This window comes from Ptiloglossa arizonensis, chromosome 14 (genome assembly GCF_051014685.1).
Source record: "Ptiloglossa arizonensis isolate GNS036 chromosome 14, iyPtiAriz1_principal, whole genome shotgun sequence".
Lineage (NCBI taxonomy): Eukaryota > Metazoa > Arthropoda > Insecta > Hymenoptera > Colletidae > Ptiloglossa > Ptiloglossa arizonensis.
Window position 1 is genome coordinate 5444883 of NC_135061.1, and position 20410 is coordinate 5465292.

General features: G+C 32.2%; 3 protein-coding genes across 3 annotated transcripts; 1 reads left to right on the top strand and 2 right to left on the bottom strand.

The window, feature by feature from the left end:
• Nucleotides 1-46: 46 nt before the first annotated feature.
• On the bottom strand, nt 47-3633 carry LOC143154217 (protein-lysine N-methyltransferase SMYD4). Its single transcript, XM_076326133.1, has 11 exons — nt 3288-3633; nt 2795-3026; nt 2445-2628; nt 2054-2369; nt 1732-1981; nt 1327-1652; nt 1175-1248; nt 923-1035; nt 485-776; nt 252-414; nt 47-176 (listed from the first exon to the last, which is right to left on the bottom strand). Exons 1-11 carry the CDS (start codon nt 3407-3409, stop codon nt 47-49), a joined length of 2202 nt encoding a protein of 733 aa, XP_076182248.1. The 5' UTR covers nt 3410-3633.
• Nucleotides 3634-4481: 848 nt separating this feature from the next.
• Nucleotides 4482-6121, bottom strand: LOC143154292 (uncharacterized). Its single transcript, XM_076326265.1, has 2 exons — nt 5617-6121; nt 4482-5241 (listed from the first exon to the last, which is right to left on the bottom strand). Exons 1-2 carry the CDS (start codon nt 5662-5664, stop codon nt 5008-5010), a joined length of 282 nt encoding a protein of 93 aa, XP_076182380.1. The 5' UTR covers nt 5665-6121; the 3' UTR covers nt 4482-5007.
• Nucleotides 6122-12105: 5984 nt separating this feature from the next.
• On the top strand, nt 12106-19646 carry LOC143154307 (organic anion transporter 3). Its single transcript, XM_076326292.1, has 8 exons — nt 12106-12240; nt 13861-14202; nt 14441-14688; nt 15847-16136; nt 16482-16848; nt 17439-17677; nt 18806-18981; nt 19338-19646. Exons 1-8 carry the CDS (start codon nt 12106-12108, stop codon nt 19644-19646), a joined length of 2106 nt encoding a protein of 701 aa, XP_076182407.1.
• The last annotated feature ends 764 nt before the right edge of the window (nt 19647-20410 follow it).

Sequence of the window (20410 nt, forward strand, 5' to 3'; positions counted from 1 at the left end):
TCATTTATTTAATTTTAAAGTATTATAACTAACATGTTCAAATATTTCATAGAATTGAAAGAATTTTTTCTCGTTTCTTTTTTATTTCCATATAAACATTATTCCATGATCCATAATTAAAATTTGTAAGTTCTTCTAGCTGATCTAGATATTTATGTGTTTTCTTCTGTAATGTTCTATAACATAAAAATATAGCATTCGCAAATCTTTTTTAACTTTGATTTTAAAGTTAATTTGAGAGATAGATTTACTTGTATGAATCCAGTGTAGTATTTAATTCTTTTTGTAGACTTATAATACACACATCTGTAAGTTTATTTAATTCATTCAAAAACTCGATACTAGAGGACCCAAATCTTTCCATAATTGCAATAATTGTATTTTCTAAACATGCTATACTATCCACATATTGACCTGAAAATTAAATTTATTTAGCTATATAAAATTGTTTAAATATTATTATGTATAATTTGTTTATACAAACCCATTGCAGTATAGATTTGTTCCATTAAATTTAAAGTAATTGTAATATCATCATTATATTTATATAATATTGTTTTTCTAATATGTAAACATTTTTTTAATTTATCTAATGCTTCTTCTGTTTTCCCTAAATCAATAAAATCTTGAGCTGATTGAAAAATGTTCTCAGCTTGTTTTATTTTACTTTGTTGATAAATTCTTGGTTTATCACCACAATCTAAACAACATAAAGAATTCTCAATGTTGCATACTGCACCATTACACTTTAAACATTTTATACCATTAAACCTTTCCTGTAATTGTAATGTTTCATTATAATGTCTGTATCTTTTATTAAACTAAAATTAAATAAATAATTAAAAATATTTATCAGACACAATTTAAGAGTCATTGCTTTCGGTATTTACAGTAATAATAAATTGATTAATTTTGTATTTACCATAAAATATTGTAGATTTGGTAAAGTGCAAGGTTTACATTTGCAAACAAAACAATACTGACTTTTTAAAATTTGTTGTCTCTGTTCTCTTGACATATGTCTATAATGTGGTCCTATTAATAACAATTTGTAATAAACAACAGAATGCTATTAATATAATTATGTGTAATTACTTTAAATGATAAATACATCCAATGATTATTTGAATTCAAATATTTCTTTTAACAAATTTTTAAAGAAATCTTACGTTACCATAACAATTGAAAATTTCTTCATTTGTTGCAATATCTCTTGAAGTCCTCACAATTAGATATTGATTCATAAAACTAAAATACAATATCAATAGTATATAAGATATTGTTAAAGTGTATTATCTAAATAAATTATACATATTTAAAAATTACATGTTAATTATATTAGGATCACAAGAATGGTTCATCATACTTGCAGAAGGGTAAATCCCTGTGGCCACAATATCTTGTTGATCCGTGGAATCATTTTTATTCAATAATGTATTTAATTTTACAATTGCATGTCCATTACAAATAAGTTGAAGAATATATCGTAAAAGTAAAGAACTTACATAAAGTTGTTTGTCACTATTTGTTAATAGAGTAAAATTGGAGTTGAGAGTATTATCAGAAAATTTTTTTATGAGACAATCAGTAGGATTATTTATCTTAAAAAAATCAGTATATTTCAATAAATATATTGTAAGCATGATAGCTGTCTGTAAAAATCATGATTGTATGAATTAGATATAAAAATTTTTTTTTATACGTATTTACACTTTTTGATAATATACATACAATTCCATATACCATTAAATCTTCTATGGATAATTTATTAAAATTGGTTACTAAGTTTTGCATGTCATTAAATTTAATCATATCCATTGTAGTTGTACATGTTAACAAAACTTTCAATGCTAAATGCCCTATTCCAATTTCTTTCCACAGCCCCATTTGGCTTCCTGGGCATTCCCAACGATGATACGAAAACCATGCTTCGTTTGAACAATTTGCATTGCAGTAAAAAGTATTTAGACATTTTGTGCAACTAAAATAATGTAACATTCTGAATATTCGCTCTTCAGAGAAGGTATTAACTGTCTAAATAAGCATTACTTACGGAATAGGAATGTCTGTATTTGAACAATTGCAGTGCTGACAAAGATGATTTAATGCATCATGATTTAGTAATACAAAACTTACAGGCTTCTCCAAAAAAAGAATTTCACCTTTTTTTATAAATCTATTTGCTATAACATGTCTACCTAATTCTTCATTATATTTTCTGTCTACACTTTCCGATGCATTTGGGAAATTAGGATTTTCATTAAATGCAATTTCAGATTTTAATTTTAATAAATCATTTATATTTTTTACGTTATCTTGTACACAAGACACTGTGAATGTTATTTTGGAAATTCGCTTTTCAATATCATCTAAAAGTTTATAAAAGATTTGTAAACAATGATGTCATAAATATTACTGCAAACTTATAGTAGTATATTGTGTACCTTTCATTGAAAGTTCAATATAATCAGGATTATTCATAATATCATGTAACTTGAATAGTGTTTCTTCGGCTAAGTTCTGTTTGCCTAATTTCAAGTAACATTGCGCTGCACGCAAATATAATTTATAATGTAATTTCTTAGGATAATCTAACTTAATTGCTAATTCAATATCTTTTATACAGTCCTTATCATCATCAAATGGTATTCATCATATATGGAATGCATATATAAATAAATTTTATTATAATAAGAAAACTTAATAAAATTTATTTTAATATTTTAACAAAACATTAAATATTATGTATAATCATTTAAATACAATTGAAGCACTATTGATTCTAATTACTTACATTGTATCTATTTAAATAAAATAAAGAAGCTGATCTATTTGCAATTGCAATTGATAATTCATAACTGTTTGTAGGAGCGTACAATGCACATTTCGTATACAATTGTATACTTAGAATATAATTTTTTTCTTGAAATTCTTTATTTCCCAGAGTCTTAAAAATTTGTGCTTTTGTAATAGATTTACAATCTTTTTTATCATAATGGTGCTCTAACCATAAAGACACAAGTTTTCTAAACAAGCAACAATAATAGATTTTTTGTAATAAAGTACAATAAATAAATTTTTGTAATAAAATACTATAAATAAATTGTTTGTAATATAATACAAAACAATAATAATTGCTAAAGCAGAGAATTTCTAAATTTTGAAAAGAAAATATTTTAACCGGCATAAAAGTTTATGTTAACAAGGTTTTTTATTTCAATATTGCGAAAGCAAAATGCACAATTACAAATATCAATTATTTTGTTGTATAAATGTTTGCTATTTACCTTGTGTTTTGATCGGTCCATAAATAAGACATTAATTTATTTTCACTGTTCAAGTTTTCCTTCAAGACATGTGTCACTCTTAATTTACATGTTAGAGATTCTAATACGTCTTGCCAATTCATTTTATTGTAAATTGTGTAAAAATTAAGTAGAATGTCTCGTAAAAGTTTGAGGTTATCCTATATTGCATATACTAATTATTCGAATATCTTTGTTATTTAATTTATTACCTAACGAATTACAAATTTAGTTTACAATTCATATTTTATAAACAATATACTTAATATTTATAATATTATATTTTTTGTATTAATATCCTTGAAAGCAGTGTAATAGTTGCGAATGACAATTTTTCGGGGACAAGTTAGACACCGAATTATTTTTATTAATCGATTACAGATGATCCCTGAGAAAAGGTAACATTTTTAAATGCATGGAAATATATTTACATGTTCCGTATAATTTTACAGAAATAAAATAGTATATTAGAAAATTTGCAGATAATAAAGTTTATATAAGAAAACATTTTATAAAAACAAAAAATTAACAAATGAATAACAAGAGTAAAAATAACCTAAAATTATAATAAACGTATTATGCATTGTGCCTATAAGTATCATGTTCAAAGTAATCAAAATTACATATTGTACGTTTTGTCATTTTTTATGTGCACAATGTCAAATTTTCAATTAACGCGGCAAATAAGGCCGCTTTAGACTGTGCCATCTGTTTTGAATCGACTGTTTTCATATTAAAACATTATTATCGTAATCCTTAAAGATTTACTCTACGAAAAGGTATTTAAAAACAGAAACAACAGTTTAAACATAAATTTTTATTATATCGAAACCTTGATACGTACAAAGAGCAATTTATAATGTGCCACTTCAAACAAACGTTATGGGATGCTTTTCGACGTAATAAAGTTTCATTTTTGTACGTACTAATTCATGCATATAAATAATTAGCGAATATATAAATTAAAGTAAGAGTATTATTTACAAATGTAGAAATAATATATTATTCATCTATTATGTATATCTTATGCTAAATCGAGCTTATTATCGATTGATTGATAAAGAAGAAAAAAAATAAAAAAGTGTGGTAACATTCTGAATATGTACATATATATTTTTAAATACTGTTCTTAATGTTATTCAAATTTCACAAATATGAGATACATATCTATGGAATATTTGTGAAATTGTAAATTTAAGTTTTTCGAATTATATTTTTTTTCATTTCGATGAATAGTTTCCCTTTGTATAACTTACTTATACTACACTTAAGTACAAACAAAACAGTATATTAAAAACGAATCAAATCGATAACGCTCATTGGTATTTCTAAATGATTTAGTTACCATTTGCTGTCAGCAACACTAGCGCCACAAAAATAATATATATAGTGCTATTAAAACGTGTGACTAAATGCAGCGAAAATATAAATAACGCGGAAATTGATATTTCATTTAGAATTGTTTCATTAATACATACAAAATTTAATAACGAAAAGATAAAACATTGTGAAAATACCATTTTGTAATATTATTAACATTCTGTTATTTCTTAAGAAGGTAAAATAATGTTTATTTTGTTTATATAAATTCAAATAGTTAAACAAATTTCAATATCTGATGGTTATAAGTTATAAAACCGAACGTTTTTATGGTTTAAATATAACGATAAGTTAAATAATTACGGCCCAAGGTACAGAATCTTTAGAACAAGTCTGGTACATAATCGTCATCGCCGTAATCACCATAATCATCCGCTCCAGGTGGTACAAAAATGCCTCCAAGTAAACTCGAAAGATTTTCGCCAAGTCCCATAGTCGACGCGACTCCAAAAACGAGCCTAAGCATGAGTAATCTCATAAAGTTTACCACGTTCGTTTCTTTACTTTGAAGAGATAATTGCGTTGTTTTCTTTGCTCTGCTCTCAACGCATTGAATCTGTCAATTATTACAAACATTGATTATGATATAATATTAGTCGGCGGTAAATTAAATATTAAACACATGAAAGAAAAATAAACATAATAACTGTACGTAAAGAAATTGTATATATTATTTTATACTTTATTTTACATTATACGAAAATATTCGTATATATTCATGCACATTAGGAATGCTCAATGTACGTTGATAATAATTCAAACAGTTACCGATCTTCCGATTTCGTAATGACACGAAAACACACAAATAGGTTTTATTTTTAATTATAGTTAATGATACGAGCTGCGTTTCAACATTATAACTAATTGGCTTCTGGTAGCGTGTTAGTTAATTCTTAAATTTTAATCGTACTTTTGTTTAATACGAACTTACGTTGACGCAGGCAAGAATAACTGCCGCTATAGCGAGCGTAATTTTCATCTTGCGTTTTCGACGCGTTAATCACTTCCGGTGAATACCAGCGGTTTCTTTTGCGACCGTCGATCGCCCTTTTTTCGGTTGTGTATTATATTCGTTTCCTGCGATGAGTTCGTTTGCATCGGTACAACCCGTTTCGACCGAGCACGCAGAGTGAGCAACGAGGACTGAACGTACCACGTTTTCGCGGTAGAAACTCACCCGGTTCCTCTGCTCGTTAAACTTCGCCACTAATAAAGCACCGGTCGTAATATACGATCGAACATGCGAACGATGAGGACAAAGTGAAATAAGTGGCAGTGCCATGATCGCAGTACCTAAGTTATTCTATGGTAACGGTACACGACGAAAAAAGACATCCAGGTCATTTCACCAGGTTATACGATACGTGCTCGGACGCTACACAATTACGGACAGTCACGGATGGCGGAGGATCTCTATTGGAAACGAGCGCGTAAAAAGAGGCACGCTCTTGTGAAAGTGTCAACACGTTGTCGACCGAAGTACTGTTCACGGTAGTTTCGTAAACGGCCGATAGACGTCCAAAGCGCTTGTGGGTTTTTCTGAACGTTCGTCCGATAACTTAATGCTCCTCGTTACTCTCTTTCGAGTCTTTAAAGAACAATCACCGAATCAGTGAAAAGAAAGTAGCGTAAAAGGTCAAATTTAAAATTCCGAGATTTAAACGTTTCGAACGAATTTTGAACGTGCACGCAAGTGTACAGAGTTTCGACAATTGAAACTAAAAAAATGTTCATACGTTAGCTCCGAATATGTATTTCGAGGTTTACGAAGTCTTTAAGTATTTAAAAGAATAAATGGTTACGAGCCGAGGAAACGGGCTTTAGGAAAACTAGCACATATATATGTTGATATGTAACCTGAATTATCAAGTATACGGCGTTGTTTCATTTAATACGGGAAATTGAATTCTCCGCGGTAAACGGCAGGTTATTATATTATTATGTCGTTAATAGCGGACAAGACATTAGCCTGAATACATGCGAGCAACAATAATATTGTAACACGAATCGTTGCTTTCCAGCTAGTTACGACTGGTATTTAGTTCATGTTGGTATTACACGTGTCTTTATTCTTTATACGCAATAGTATGTTACAAAGGAATACAATTAATCTGTTTGATTTTTATTAATCGTTAAAATTAAGATAGTATATTAAGTGTAACGCGGAAAGAAAGAAAGATTAATCCTGAACGAGATATGCGAATCGTATCGAGCTGAACGTTTTAGTTTAACAACTTTTGTGAATAAAAACTACATTATCCACATTCCCCTTAATAAATACAAGAATATACAAAATAAATGTGGATAAAATTGATAAAATGAAACTTGTTCGTAAAGTTATGTATACTTTTTATTTTCATCCGATCTATATCGGCACGTGTTGTTCATTTTATGGTTCACTGTCGTCACTGCACCATCATCGACTGTACTCGAAATGGTATTTCATTACTATTCAATCGTTCACGGTCGTTGAATTGTTCATCAACTGTACGACATTGTAATGAGTCTCGCTTGTCTCCTACTTAATTTCATAAGGCAAGAATTAGAGACAATGTTGATAAACTAGATTTTAGAAATGTTGATCGATAGTATTTTTATGTCGATAAAATAAGAAAATATTTTATATTATATTATTTTCTCACGATGAATTTCGTTGGTTCATTTTTCAGCGAATTTTACGCCGTATGTACTTACATATTATATATATGAGATTATTTGCGATTCACTTAATGAAATCAAGTCGAGTTTATCGTACGTTTGTTATACAATAAACATGAATATTAAGGAAAGTTGAAATTTTTCAAGAGACACGATATTTCGACAAATTTATTTTCGTATATGCGAAGGCGCCAACAAATTGTCAAGGTCTGCGAGCCGTTTTTAATAAAATCATATATTGTTCGCATTCGAGCTAGTTCAATGACCACTCAAGGTCACTCTGGAGCACGGATATAGAAAGAGCATTTTATCGTTTCGATTGCGTTCACTTCTAAATTTTCGATATTCGAAACGCTGCCTTCCATTTTGTAAACATTTCTCCTCTATAACATATACAAACTTTTAATGGTAACTTCTATGTTGAAATATATAAAATAACAACTGAACAACTGAACGTACAAGTATGTAAATAGGAATATCTTTAAAAAGATTTAACACCAATCGCAGATATGTGTAGGTAGTATCGAATATTGAAATTAATCTCTAAATGCACAATTGTAATTTACATTGTGTCGTTGAAAGATGTGTACCGTTTCTAGAAAAAAAAGTTACTCGGATACATGAAATCAATTTCACGTTGCATCATTAGTCGCACAGCAAGTTACTCGTATCGTTTTTCAAACGTGCAATTGTGATTTGCATTGTGTCGTTGAAAGATGTGCACTATGTCTAGAAAAAAAAGTTACTCGGATGCATTAAATCAATTTCACGATACGTTGCATCATTAGTGGCACAGCAAGTTACTCGTATCGTTTTTCAAACGTGCAATTGTGATTTGCATTGTGTCGTTGAAAGATGTGCACTATGTCTAGAAAAAAAAGTTACTCGGATGCATTAAATCAATTTCACGATACGTTGCATCATTAGTCGCACAGCAAGTTACTCGTATCGTTTTTCAAACGTGTAATTGTGAATTGCATTGTGGCGTTGAAAGATGCGCATCGTGCACAGAAAGAAATCACTTACATTACTTACATTATCAATTTCACACTATGTGAACCCGAAATGACCGTCGAAAGGAATTGTAACACGATCATCGGTCGTTTAGCGATCGAGTGTCTCGTTCGAAAGTTCTCTAATCGAGCGAAACATCTCGATCGAGCGAAAAAGGACGATGCTTGGACAATGGTCGATGGATCGATCGGTCCCGACAATTGAATGGAAATGAAAGTCGTTCAGAAGCATCCCGACAATGACCGTGGTACGATCACCGACCGCGAATGACGCTACCAATGGACGATGTTCGATTTGTGGTGTGGTCGAAGGACAGCTCGAGGATTCACTTGCCACGAGGGTTTCCTATGGAATCGGCGATCGAGCGAACACGAGGTGCCTCTAATGAAAGGCAGGATGCGCCCGGGACCGGACGTGATGTTCTTCGCATACAGAAACAGTTCCAGAAACGAAGGAAACACCGTCGCTAGACTATGATGATTGTACCCCTCCATCAAGATAACCGTGCCCTAAGTATGGCATGGCGAGAAGACGTCACCGGATAAGTTTTTACGCCTTGACGACAATTTACCTACGATATTTACGACCTGGCATCGATTTTCTTCCTATTCGTCCGGGAATCGTTGTTTTCGTACAAGGATACATCTTTCAGGGAGAACGACACACAACGGAAGCCCCAACAACCCCGAAGAATCTTGTCGAGTGATCAGAACGTGGAGAGAAACCTCGATCGGGATTGCATCGGGTCGTTCGGAAAGTAATTTCGTTTTTCGAAATGGAAGTTTTCCACGAGAAAATCGATTTTCCAGAATGGAATCCCGTCTAGAGATTTCTGATCTTTAGAAATCAGTCTTGGTTAACGTTTAAGTAGTTTTCGCTCTTTTCTTACACGTTTTTTAAATATTTCCTGCACTAGAATCTCTCGAACGCGTACGCACGTGCAACAGCATTTTAGAAGCTATTAGGTTGTTCAGAGAGTCATTTCGTTTTCCAAAATGGAGAAAACAACCTAATAGTTACGATTCGAACCAACTGGAAGAACTTGCGATCGAAAACCAATATTTCTTAAATCTTTTTTCAATGTTGATGACTGCAACTGCTCGATCGATCTGTACATCGAACGAGATAAACGCATCATTGATGTCAGGTGAATACACATTGCTCGATAGACGAATAAAATTGATAAAATTCAAGAGAACATCAATTTTGAAAGTTTGAATTCGAATCGTAAGTAGAATTTATATTTCATGGATGCATACGATGTTGATTACGAATATTTGAAAGTAATATTCATCTTGGGAATAAAATCTTGAAGATACGTGGACAAAGTTGGTCTCGTGAATCTTGTCCGTTTTAAGTGTTTGGGTGTTTTGCAGAGGAAGAATTATTTACAGAAAGAAGAAGAACGAATTAACCGAATCGAAATGTTACGTCTTATCGGTCACGGCTGCGATTTCCGTCGAGAAAAGCGATTCAGTAAAACGAAACGATCAATACCTATCAATGGAACTTTCTGTTGCAACCAGAGGTAGGCATAGAATGAAGTAAACGTGCGTCGAGAGTTCATAGACCCAGTCGGGCTATTATTTAAGTTGCTGCATTTGAATGCATCTACTATCGAATGTAATCGTGCAACCCACAGAACGAAATTTATTTTCTCGATATTCTTTTTCGGTTATCGATTATGTTCTCATTACTAATTTAAACGGTTAACGAGTAAATCGTGATCAAATCATTGAGATCATTCTAATGTATAATTTACAAAATAATGATAATTTACGTTTATGATCTGTAATCGATAAAACGTTGCGTACCATGTGGATAATCGATAACCCATAATATTTATCGAAGGCAAAATTTGCATTCGGTAGAGAATTTTTATTTTTATTTTTCTTTGATCCCTGATGAATGAAAACAAGGAAAGAAAAAGATGAAATTACAAGTTCTGGAGCATTTTAAACAGTTCTTAAGAATCTACTGGAAACTTGAAATTTCAGAAAACATAATTTGTAATCGTGAAACGAAAGACTACTACCTTTATTAGAACTAGGGATGTGCTTGCAGAATAATAATAGTAATCGGTTAATTGCGTTCGATGATGTGCTGATTCATTAATCGTGATTATCGATTACTTCGTACGATGACGAATATATATATAAAGAATATGAAAAATTCCTTGTAACAATATTATTATAAGTTTATTTTAGTTTAACGTTAATAAAATTCATGTTTTTATGTATGTATTTTTTATCATTTAGAAGGAAATAATTTTTAAACTTAATAAATATCGTAGAATCGATAAGTAACGATAGAAAAGCGTACATCGTAGCGTGAACTATTTTATCTGCACAATATACGTATATACATTTACAGTGTGTACGTTTGGTACGACTGACAAAAGTCTTAACCATTCATGGGAAATCGTGCGAAAATTCTGCGGTACTTCGATACCGCTTTGGACGTATTATTGAAAATACGATCTCGAAGAGAGTAACGTTATCGTTCTTTTCATCCGGTGTCAATAGTTTCCCGTTAGAGAAATGTACACTTAAAATACGAAGAATAAAATCATAAAACAAACGTGTATCGTGTCAATCTATATACGTTCTATTTTATTCAGTAGTTCGGTTAATACAAACAACTTCGTTACGATTACAACGCACTGCAACCGATATCATTGATTAAAAAAGGTATTGGTAATTTTCACAACCGATATTGTTCCCCGAGCATCGAAAGTACACAAAGCACGAAAAATTCGTCAGTATCCCCTGCGCGAAGAAAATGAAAAGCAAAAAGGAAAATCAAAATACAATTTGATAATACCTAAAAAAAAAAAGAAAAATATATAATCACTTTCTGCGAACAAAATGTCAAAATCAGCTCGACGATGGCAAAGTACACTAAAGAAGCGTGAATGAATCGTCTTCTCCTCTCTTGCACAGTACCAGTTTGAAAACCGCGCACGTATTTCCGAAGCGAGCCGATGCAGATGCGTGGAACAGGAAGAAATTCAAGAACCTAGGAAAGAAACGGTGAAAAACCAACGAACGAACATATCTGTTGTATTGTCGCTTGGATCGAGCGTGATCGTTTCCTTCAGCAGCGTTCGACTTTACCCGGAAGCACGGACACCGAGCGCGTTTCATGGAAATACAAAATTCATGTTACGTCAATTTAAAAATCGATTATCATTGACAGAAGATCGTTTTCTCGTGACGTGCGTGCGTTAATGGGATACGTGTCGCCAAGCGTGAAACAATACCACGTGTTTCTGTCCTTGTTCGTTCCGGCACCGCTAGGAATCGGCTCCTCTTGTCGTGCCATCCTTCGAGAGAGAGAGGACTCTTCTCTCTGTTAGTGCGTGCTTCACCCTCACGGGTGACACTTTGTTCGGTCTCCGTGGTAACTTTTACTCGTGGCCACGAATTTGCATCGAGTTCCCGCAGTCTCGAGACGGAGATGCCCTCGTACGAACTTCTTTTGACTCGCGAAACTTCGTCTCGGTTCGCTGCTAAATAACGGATCGTTTTTCATCCCGACGCGCGTTTTTTTCTTTTTTTTTTTAAGCAGAAATCGCGTACACAAATGGACGAGCGGGTCGGTGAGCTCGCGATTTCAAAGTGGTCCCGTTTCTTCGCTGGATGGATTTTCGATACGAAATTGTGAATCGTCTCGTGGTTATCGATCGCAACGTGACACGTGATTTAGTGAAGGAAAGGGTGTCGATCGCGTGCAACTATCACAAGAAATGAACGCCGAAGAGGTAAAAGTCGGCTGCTTCCAAGTGGTCATCGTGCTGCTGCTGGCCATCAATTATGTCATAGTCGCTATGAGCCACGCGTTGCCGGTCTTTCATAATTACACGCCGAAATTTTATTGTCAGGTAAGATAGATAGGTGCTAAATTGAATATTAGTTTCATCGTTCTGCCGACAATTGTCATTTTATAAATTCCAGATTTTGTACGATAACCAATTTACGTACGACTCTCGATTACTTTTCCCGAGTAACGAGTAATTTACTTTCACTGTTTTAACGTTGTAAAACGAGTTTATTTTACAATTTGTTGGTTTTACAAAATTTCATATTCATAGAAAGCCTTCTTCTTTTAAAAAAGAAAAAGAAAAATTAGCGAAAGAATTGGTAACCGTTAAAAAAAAAGTATTAAATTATCTACGAAGGAACTTACGTAGACGCGATTGGAAATTATCGAAGAATATGAATTTAAATAAAAATCATAAACAATGGAACAATGTTTAAATATACAACAGAAAGGAAATGGTAGTCTCTAAGTTAGCGTTAACTGAAAGTTTCAATCGTGATGTCGGAGCTACTGTGATACCGTCGAGAAGTTATATTAAGATGAAACTTCTTATTATTTCATAATAAATGTTATTCGATATTTTAGCGTTAGTTTATAAATTAATCGCGACACTTTCAAATATTTCTGATACAGTCCCCTGTAATAATTATATTCTGTATCTAAAATGCTACGTTGTTTCTACTATAAAAAATTCTGATTTTTAATTTTGTTTGGTCACTTTAAAATTCTCGATCGATTTTAAAAAATTTAAATTGAACGTGCTATTACTTACAAGCACAGTTTTTCCCAAAATTTTTTTCACGCTTTTCCTCCAACACGAAAACGTTCATTTATGACCGAGATAAACGTAGTTTTACAAGTATCACGTCTTGTTGTTCATTCAAACAAAAGTAAGTGCTGTATATTCACCTTTTGCTTCGCGAGAAGTCCGAGGTCCTTTTGTATGGCGCACTTGTATGCACATTGCACATTTGAACAAAAGCTACAACTCGACATTATATGCACTAGTTGCAGAGTAACAAGGGACGCATCAAAGGCAAAAATTGTACAATAGAAATATTAACAAATTCCAGTGTTATTTAAGTTTCTTAACAGAAATAAACAACAATTTTCAATTTCTATTCGTTTTTTGTACTGTTTCAAACTAAATATTTAACTTTATTAATTGTTTTCAAATCGTTATCAATTTTAATCTATTGAAACGATATCCCGGATTAAAACGTAAAATTTGCATCAAATATATTGAATCAACTTTCGTCGTTATTTAAATCCAACGTATAAGATTGAAAAAATAAACGTTTGCATTGTTTGCTGAAAAATTCTTATTTACAAATACGATATTCAATTAAATCGTGCATTTACATATACTGTACCCTTCCTCGTGAATACTTTTGTTCTCGTTTGTTCGAATCCATATACTTTTGCTTATTTCAAAGATTTAAACGTTAAGATAGAGGTATTAAAACTAAACTAGACAAAAAACACGCTTATCTTTAATTAAAAATCTGAACGTTTGTATTGTGCCCACAAAATGGAAGTACAACGTAAAGTTAATTTTTCGATTTCGAAAGAACTTCACGAATTGTAACACGTTCTGTTTCATCGCAGGAACAATTGATAAAAAAAATTCAAACGTTAAACGGTCACGTTGTATAATCGAAGATCAACCTTTCCATTACAGGAAAAAAATGGAACGAGACGAACATATGGCTGTCAGGAACTCGGCAACGTGACCTCTGCAATTAACGAGACTTCCGGTCTCGAAGAATCCGCGGACTCGGATTTGTGTTTCGGGGACTATCAATTTGCAACCGAGTTCGGCGAAAACAGTGTGGTGACGGAATGGGGTTTAATTTGCGAAAAGCGATATTTAACGTTTCTCGGCCCGACCGTTTATTACGTCGGGGTTCTAATGGGTGCCTGGATCGCCGGTCTTTTGGCCGATCGTATAGGAAGACTTCCGGTTCAGGCTATCTGTCTCTATACACAGGGTACGATGGCTGTTGCATTGTACGTCGTGCAGGTAAATAAACTTTTTATTAAATTTCCACCGTGAAAATCGCGAATGTTAAATTTTTATCCATGCGTAACCAATATATAAACGAAATTTAGGGGCTTTATTTGTATTGGCGATTTGTAAATGCGGATTGTAACGTGACGTTACATTATACGAGGAAAGACGATAGTTCATCGCGATACGAATGTATAGAAATAGTTTCCGTAAAATTGAATAGGTTATTTAAACGGAATTTAAATTTTAGAATTATCCGACGTTCTTGGCCCTACGTGGATTACAAGGAGTCTTCGTTCAGGGTCTACAAAATTCGACATACATTCTTTCCCTGGAATTATTCCCCGCGAAAGCCCGAACTTTCGTCGCATTAGTTATGCAAATCGCATGGGCGATCGGTTTGGTGCTTCTGGCTGCTCTCAGCTACGTCATACCTGACTGGAGAATTTTACAGCTGGCGGTTTCGGTTCCCACTGCGGTGACCGTACTTTATATTTGGTAATTATACTTCTTTATCGCGAAAGGGTAAAGGTATTTGGTAATTATACTTCTTTATCCCGAAAGGGTAAGGGTATTTGGTAATTATACTTCTTTATCGCGAAAGGGTAAGGGTATTTGGTAATTATACTTCTTTATCGCGGAAGGGTAAAGGTATTTGGTAATTATACTTCTATATCGCGAAAGGGTAAAGGTATTTGGTAATTATACTTCTTTATCGCGAAAGGGTAAAGGTATTTGGTAATTATACTTCTTTATCGCGAAAGGGTAAGGGTATTTGGTAATTATACTTCTTTATCGCGAAAAGGTAAAGGTATTTGGTAATTATACTTCTTTATCGGGAAAGGGTATGGGTATTTGGTAATTATACTTCTTTATCGCGGAAGGGTAAGGGTATTTGGTACTTATACTTCTTTATCACGTGTGTCAATTTCATTCAAGTTACAGATACACGTGACTGTGGTAATTCTATTGCGAGCGAACGATCATTTTACGAAGCGAACGAAAATTCGAACTCGTTAACTTACTTTTCCACGTACAGATATTACTTAACGTAACACGAGATCGTTTTATACTTTCCTCTTTGACTTTAAAGCGTACATTATCTCCGGTTTCAGTTTACACGTGCAACTGTTTCTCAAACGATTGAACATACAAAAAAGTTGTTCGAACGAACGATGTAATAACGGAGTTTAATCTTTTGTAAAATTCTCGTTCGCATAGATTTCAATATTATTTTTGTTTCTCTTTGAACGAATATGTGTTTTTGTTACTTTCGTCTCGTTGCGTGTGCTATGATTCGTCTAACGAGGCAAATGAAGGGCACTTTTTATCTATTATTTATCATATATAGTATTCTCTTGCATTTGGTAATAAGTATTTAGTCTAGTTTAGTTGAGTTTTCAATTATTGATGCAGAAACAGATGAAATGACCTATGTAGCTATATTCTATTTGTGAAGTGTTAAAATGGAGTGTTAAAAAATGTATACGTTGTGGTACTCGACAAACGGAATAAAAAATAATGGCCCGTATTTTGAAATTTTCAAACGACAGTATACACAATCTTGTAATTTGTACAAATTTCCGGCGGACGTACGATAATTCGATCGAGCGAAAAGCGGTGAATTGAGAGCAACATTGTTAATTTTACTTTTAGGATTATACCAGAATCGCCAAGATGGCTGCTGGCAAAGGGTAAAACGACGGAAGCAGACATGGCGGTGGAACGAATCACAAAGTACAACGTTTGCTGCAGCAGATCGCGCAGAGAAAACGACGTTAAACCGGAAACAAGCGTACCTGAAAACTCGACACCGGTCAAGCCGGAAAGGAAATCGCGCGTTTCGTGCGCAGATTTAAAGAAATCGAAAACCAATAACGATACGAAAGAGGAAGCTGCTAATTTGCTAACCAATAATACGGACGCCACTCAACAAAAAGTTCGAAGTAAGAGAAACGAAAGCCCATCGTACTGCCCTTCCATTAATTTTGTAATTACGATTCGTAAGATTTTTTTGTACATTGGAAATAAAAATTTAAAAGGCAAAACAAAGTCGATGGGACGACTTTGAAATTTTAACGTTCAGAGCCTTTCTTTGTAAAAATTGTCGAACGTTAACACGGCTAATACTTTGAGAGTTTATTTATACATATAAATATTTGTTTATATTTATTTATATTTTTATGTATACATTTGTCTGCTTCGTCGGTTGTCTTGCTAGAATCGTCGTGCGTAACTTTCTTGAAATTATTAAACCGATTACTGATAAATATCTCGTGTGTGTTTTTCAGAAACGAGTTTGAGAGCAATTTCGGAAAATTTGGAGAGCAAGTTTCCCAAAACGGAATCGGTATTGGAATCTTCTCAGTGTGAAAACGGGGAGAAAGAGAAGGGAAGTACTCCATCGAGTTCGAAAAGCCATCGTAAATCAAAATCGATATCACAGCCGGCCAGTAATCAACGATTATCCATGAAAAATGCGTACGATATTGTGGAACTGAGAACACCCGCGAAAAAGGAGATGTTAACTAACAACGAGGAGAAAATAAGCGGTAAAATTGAAGAAAAATCGAGTAACGCGCAAACAGAACAGGAACTGAAGGAGCTGTTTAAATCCATACTAATGAGAAAATATGGCATAATAATGGTTTTTCAATGGTAAGTTTTGTAGCGCATATTCTTTGCAGAGGAAAATATTTGTAAAACAGTGGCCTCTTTTATAATCTTCGTAATAATGAGTAGATTTCTCTATTTTCCGAAACAATACCGTTTCTAGACAAGATTGAATTATTATTATCTTAAACACTTGGACGACAGGTTTTTTAAACACCATACATTGCGCAGCTTGTTTTATATTCTCTATTTGCTTCCGTTTTGAGAAACTATCCTAATTTTTTCTTCCATAATTGTATTTTTAGCTTACGTCTTTAACGAAATATTTTTTAACAGTTAATCTGTGATTCTTTCTTGCAAATTATATTTTACATTTGTCAAATTCCACGTAAAAAAAACTACAAGTTATTAATATTAGCATACATTGTTCAGATTAATCACAATTGCCTTATTTGTATACGATTACGATAACTATTTAAAAATTTTACAAATAAATGTTCAACAACGTAATAATTACAACGATAAGTCGGTAGAAACATTTTCAAGTAAAATCGACAAATTGAAGTGGCACTCTAAGAGTTGTTCCGATTGTATCTAATGCGTATACGATAATGATTATTCTCTATTTGTTCAAGGTTGACTTCTTCTATGGCATGTTTCGTTTTCATGGCACTCGTACCGAACTTTCCCGTCAACAGACACGTCACTTTCGCGCTCGGAGGTGCATTAGAAATTGCAACTTACGTGTTCCTCTATTTCGTATTATCCCGATACGGCAGACGAGTACCAATGTCTGCATATCAATCTTTCAGTGGTGTTATTTGCATTTTGATAGCCGCCATAATCATTTTGTCAAAGCCTGTGATTGGAATGGGTACGTGATTGAAATAACAAATATTACTCGTGCTATCCGGAAATTATTACACTTTAACATTATCCAGAAATTGTATTTATTAATCGAATTATACTTAATAAATTACGATACAAAGCATTTTCAAATTAACGAAGAAGTGACAAAAGTAACGATTTAGAGAAAGTATTCCAAAGTTGGAATATTAAGAGATTAAGACTGCCTAATCAAAATACTTTTCATGGAGAAAATAAAAAAAATTTGTTTGTTAATTTTATTCGCAAAAGTCGCAAATGTATTTATTTTTCTACTTCTGGACAATCTGGTTTTCGGGTCTTTAAACGTTCTAGCAGTTTTTTTCATCCCACATTTTTTTTCTCTGCTTCTAACGCCTTTTTCATCGATTCATAGGACGATGATTTTTCCTTTCACTTTCTCGTATCATTTGCCATTATTTATAATCTAAAAATAAATGTAAGTAATTTAACTACATTAAAATATTTGATGAAAAGTATTCCGATTTAGGAGTGCGTGGAGGTTCGACTCAGAAAGAGAGAGAATTATTTTAAAAATATGTTGACATTTAAGAAACAGTTAAGAAAACTATCTAAATTGTTACTTCTATCCTATTAATACAAATTAGAAATAAAAAATGAGTATTTATACATTTAAAAATCAAATTTGTATAGAAGAAAAGGTGTTGCTCATTAATGCTGAATAACAAATGAATAATTCTACTGTATCATAGTACTATTTTGAAGTAGTTATCACATTCCTCGCTCGGTTGCAGCACTTACTTAACAAAATAAGTCGGATGTCCGACTTTGGTCACTCTATAATTCAAAGTAGTGATTCAAATATGCCGAAAATAATAACGTATCAGTTACTTAACACTTTCCTCCATTTCTCAAATAAATTTTAGTAACAGTACTGTTAACAATTCTTATCCATTTTATAAAGTTGTGCAAAATCTATTTGACGGTGTGAATGCTTTTATGTAAAATTTCTTTATCTCTAATTTCTTTTTGATATTATACATTTTTTTGTAAAAAAATAACTTACCCAAGAAGTAACATCGCGAAAAAATAATGACTTTTAGTCATTCGTACGAGTTCTAAAATTCTTATTAATTTTCTGCACTTTTATTTTCAGATCTTGCGAAAACCATTATGTTACTACTTGGCAGAGTAACAGTAATGAGTACCGTATCTATAGCGTACTTGTACACTATAGAGATATATCCAACAGTTGTACGAGGGACTTGTTTAGGCTTGTGTACCGTTTTCGCAAAAATTGGTAGTTTGTGCACACCACACATATTATTATCGGTAAGATTTGCAGAACATTTACATGTCACTGTTTTTAGAATTTATTTAATGGAACATAAAACATTACTGTTGCAAAAGTTAAGTCTTACCTAACATGAAATTCGTTTATTTGAAATTAAAAAAAATATCGATGTATTTGAAAAAATAATCCATTTTAAAGCAAATAATCCAATTTCTATGGTAGGAAGAAAAGTTCTTCCAAAGAAAAAACTTGTATACTTAATCTATGGCACAAATTCCAACAATAGGGAAAATATATTGTTAGAAGTGTATTTCCCAAAGTGTTAAATGTCTCTTGACAATATTTGTTCGAGAATATATAAAATATAAAATTACAATTGCAATGTTTGTTTTAGGGAGAATATTTTCCAGTCACCATTCCATTAATAGTCATTGGAATGCTTTGCTTAGTGTCTGGAGCTTTAGGTCTAATTTTACCAGAAACTCTGAATAAAGTTTTACCTGACTCAGTAGAGGATTCTGAGTTGCTGGTTGTGAAGAGAAGAGAAAAGAAGAATAATGAGAATTTAAATAATGAAAACGTAAACAGAGATGAAGATCTCTCGGAAAGGGAAATACTTAGAGCAAAACTTTTTTCAGAGGATTGGGTGGACGCTGGAAATGGTATCTTAGTAAATTTTACAGAGAATAAGAATTCCGAGTAAAAGATGAACAGGATAAATCGAAAAGGAAGTAGATACAATTTTAATGTTGCATTTTTAAGAGAATTTAATTTTCTTGATCACTAAGCATTAAATGTTAATATTAATAATAAATTATCAACAATGTTGATGTAATGTTGTAGAATGAGATTGCTAACATACTATTTATCATGAATATTTACATTTTATAATAATTTCTCTTCCAAATGGTTCGAATTACGAATGACTGAACAAGCATGATATTTTAGACTTTTTTATATACAGTTAGTATTTTAAGATTTGTGATTGTGATTTATAGTTGCGGTACATTCATTATTATTCGCGCAAATCAAAATTACAATCACATATATAAAATGTTCTTTTATTATGTTTGAAAATGAATGTATGTGATAACTAGATAAAGCTGTTTTTATAAATTTATAGAAATACTCATAAGTATGTATCATTGTGTACTATATTCTCTAGACAAACGCACTTATTAGGTTATGATTATAGTATAGGTTAATCAATATTTATTATTTGTTATACTTAATATGTTAAATGTTAAAATAATTATAGTAAAACAATCAGTTGTCACTGCCGGTTAAATGAAGCCTAAGTTTCACTATAAAAGTAAGAAACTATTTAGAAAAATGATAAAAACTTTGAAGTACTTCCATTTTAGATACTAAAATAATGTTACATGGTATTTTATTAACTTTTTTATGTATAGTGTTCATACATTTACATTTGTAATTTCAAATAAATACATTGTACATAAAATGACA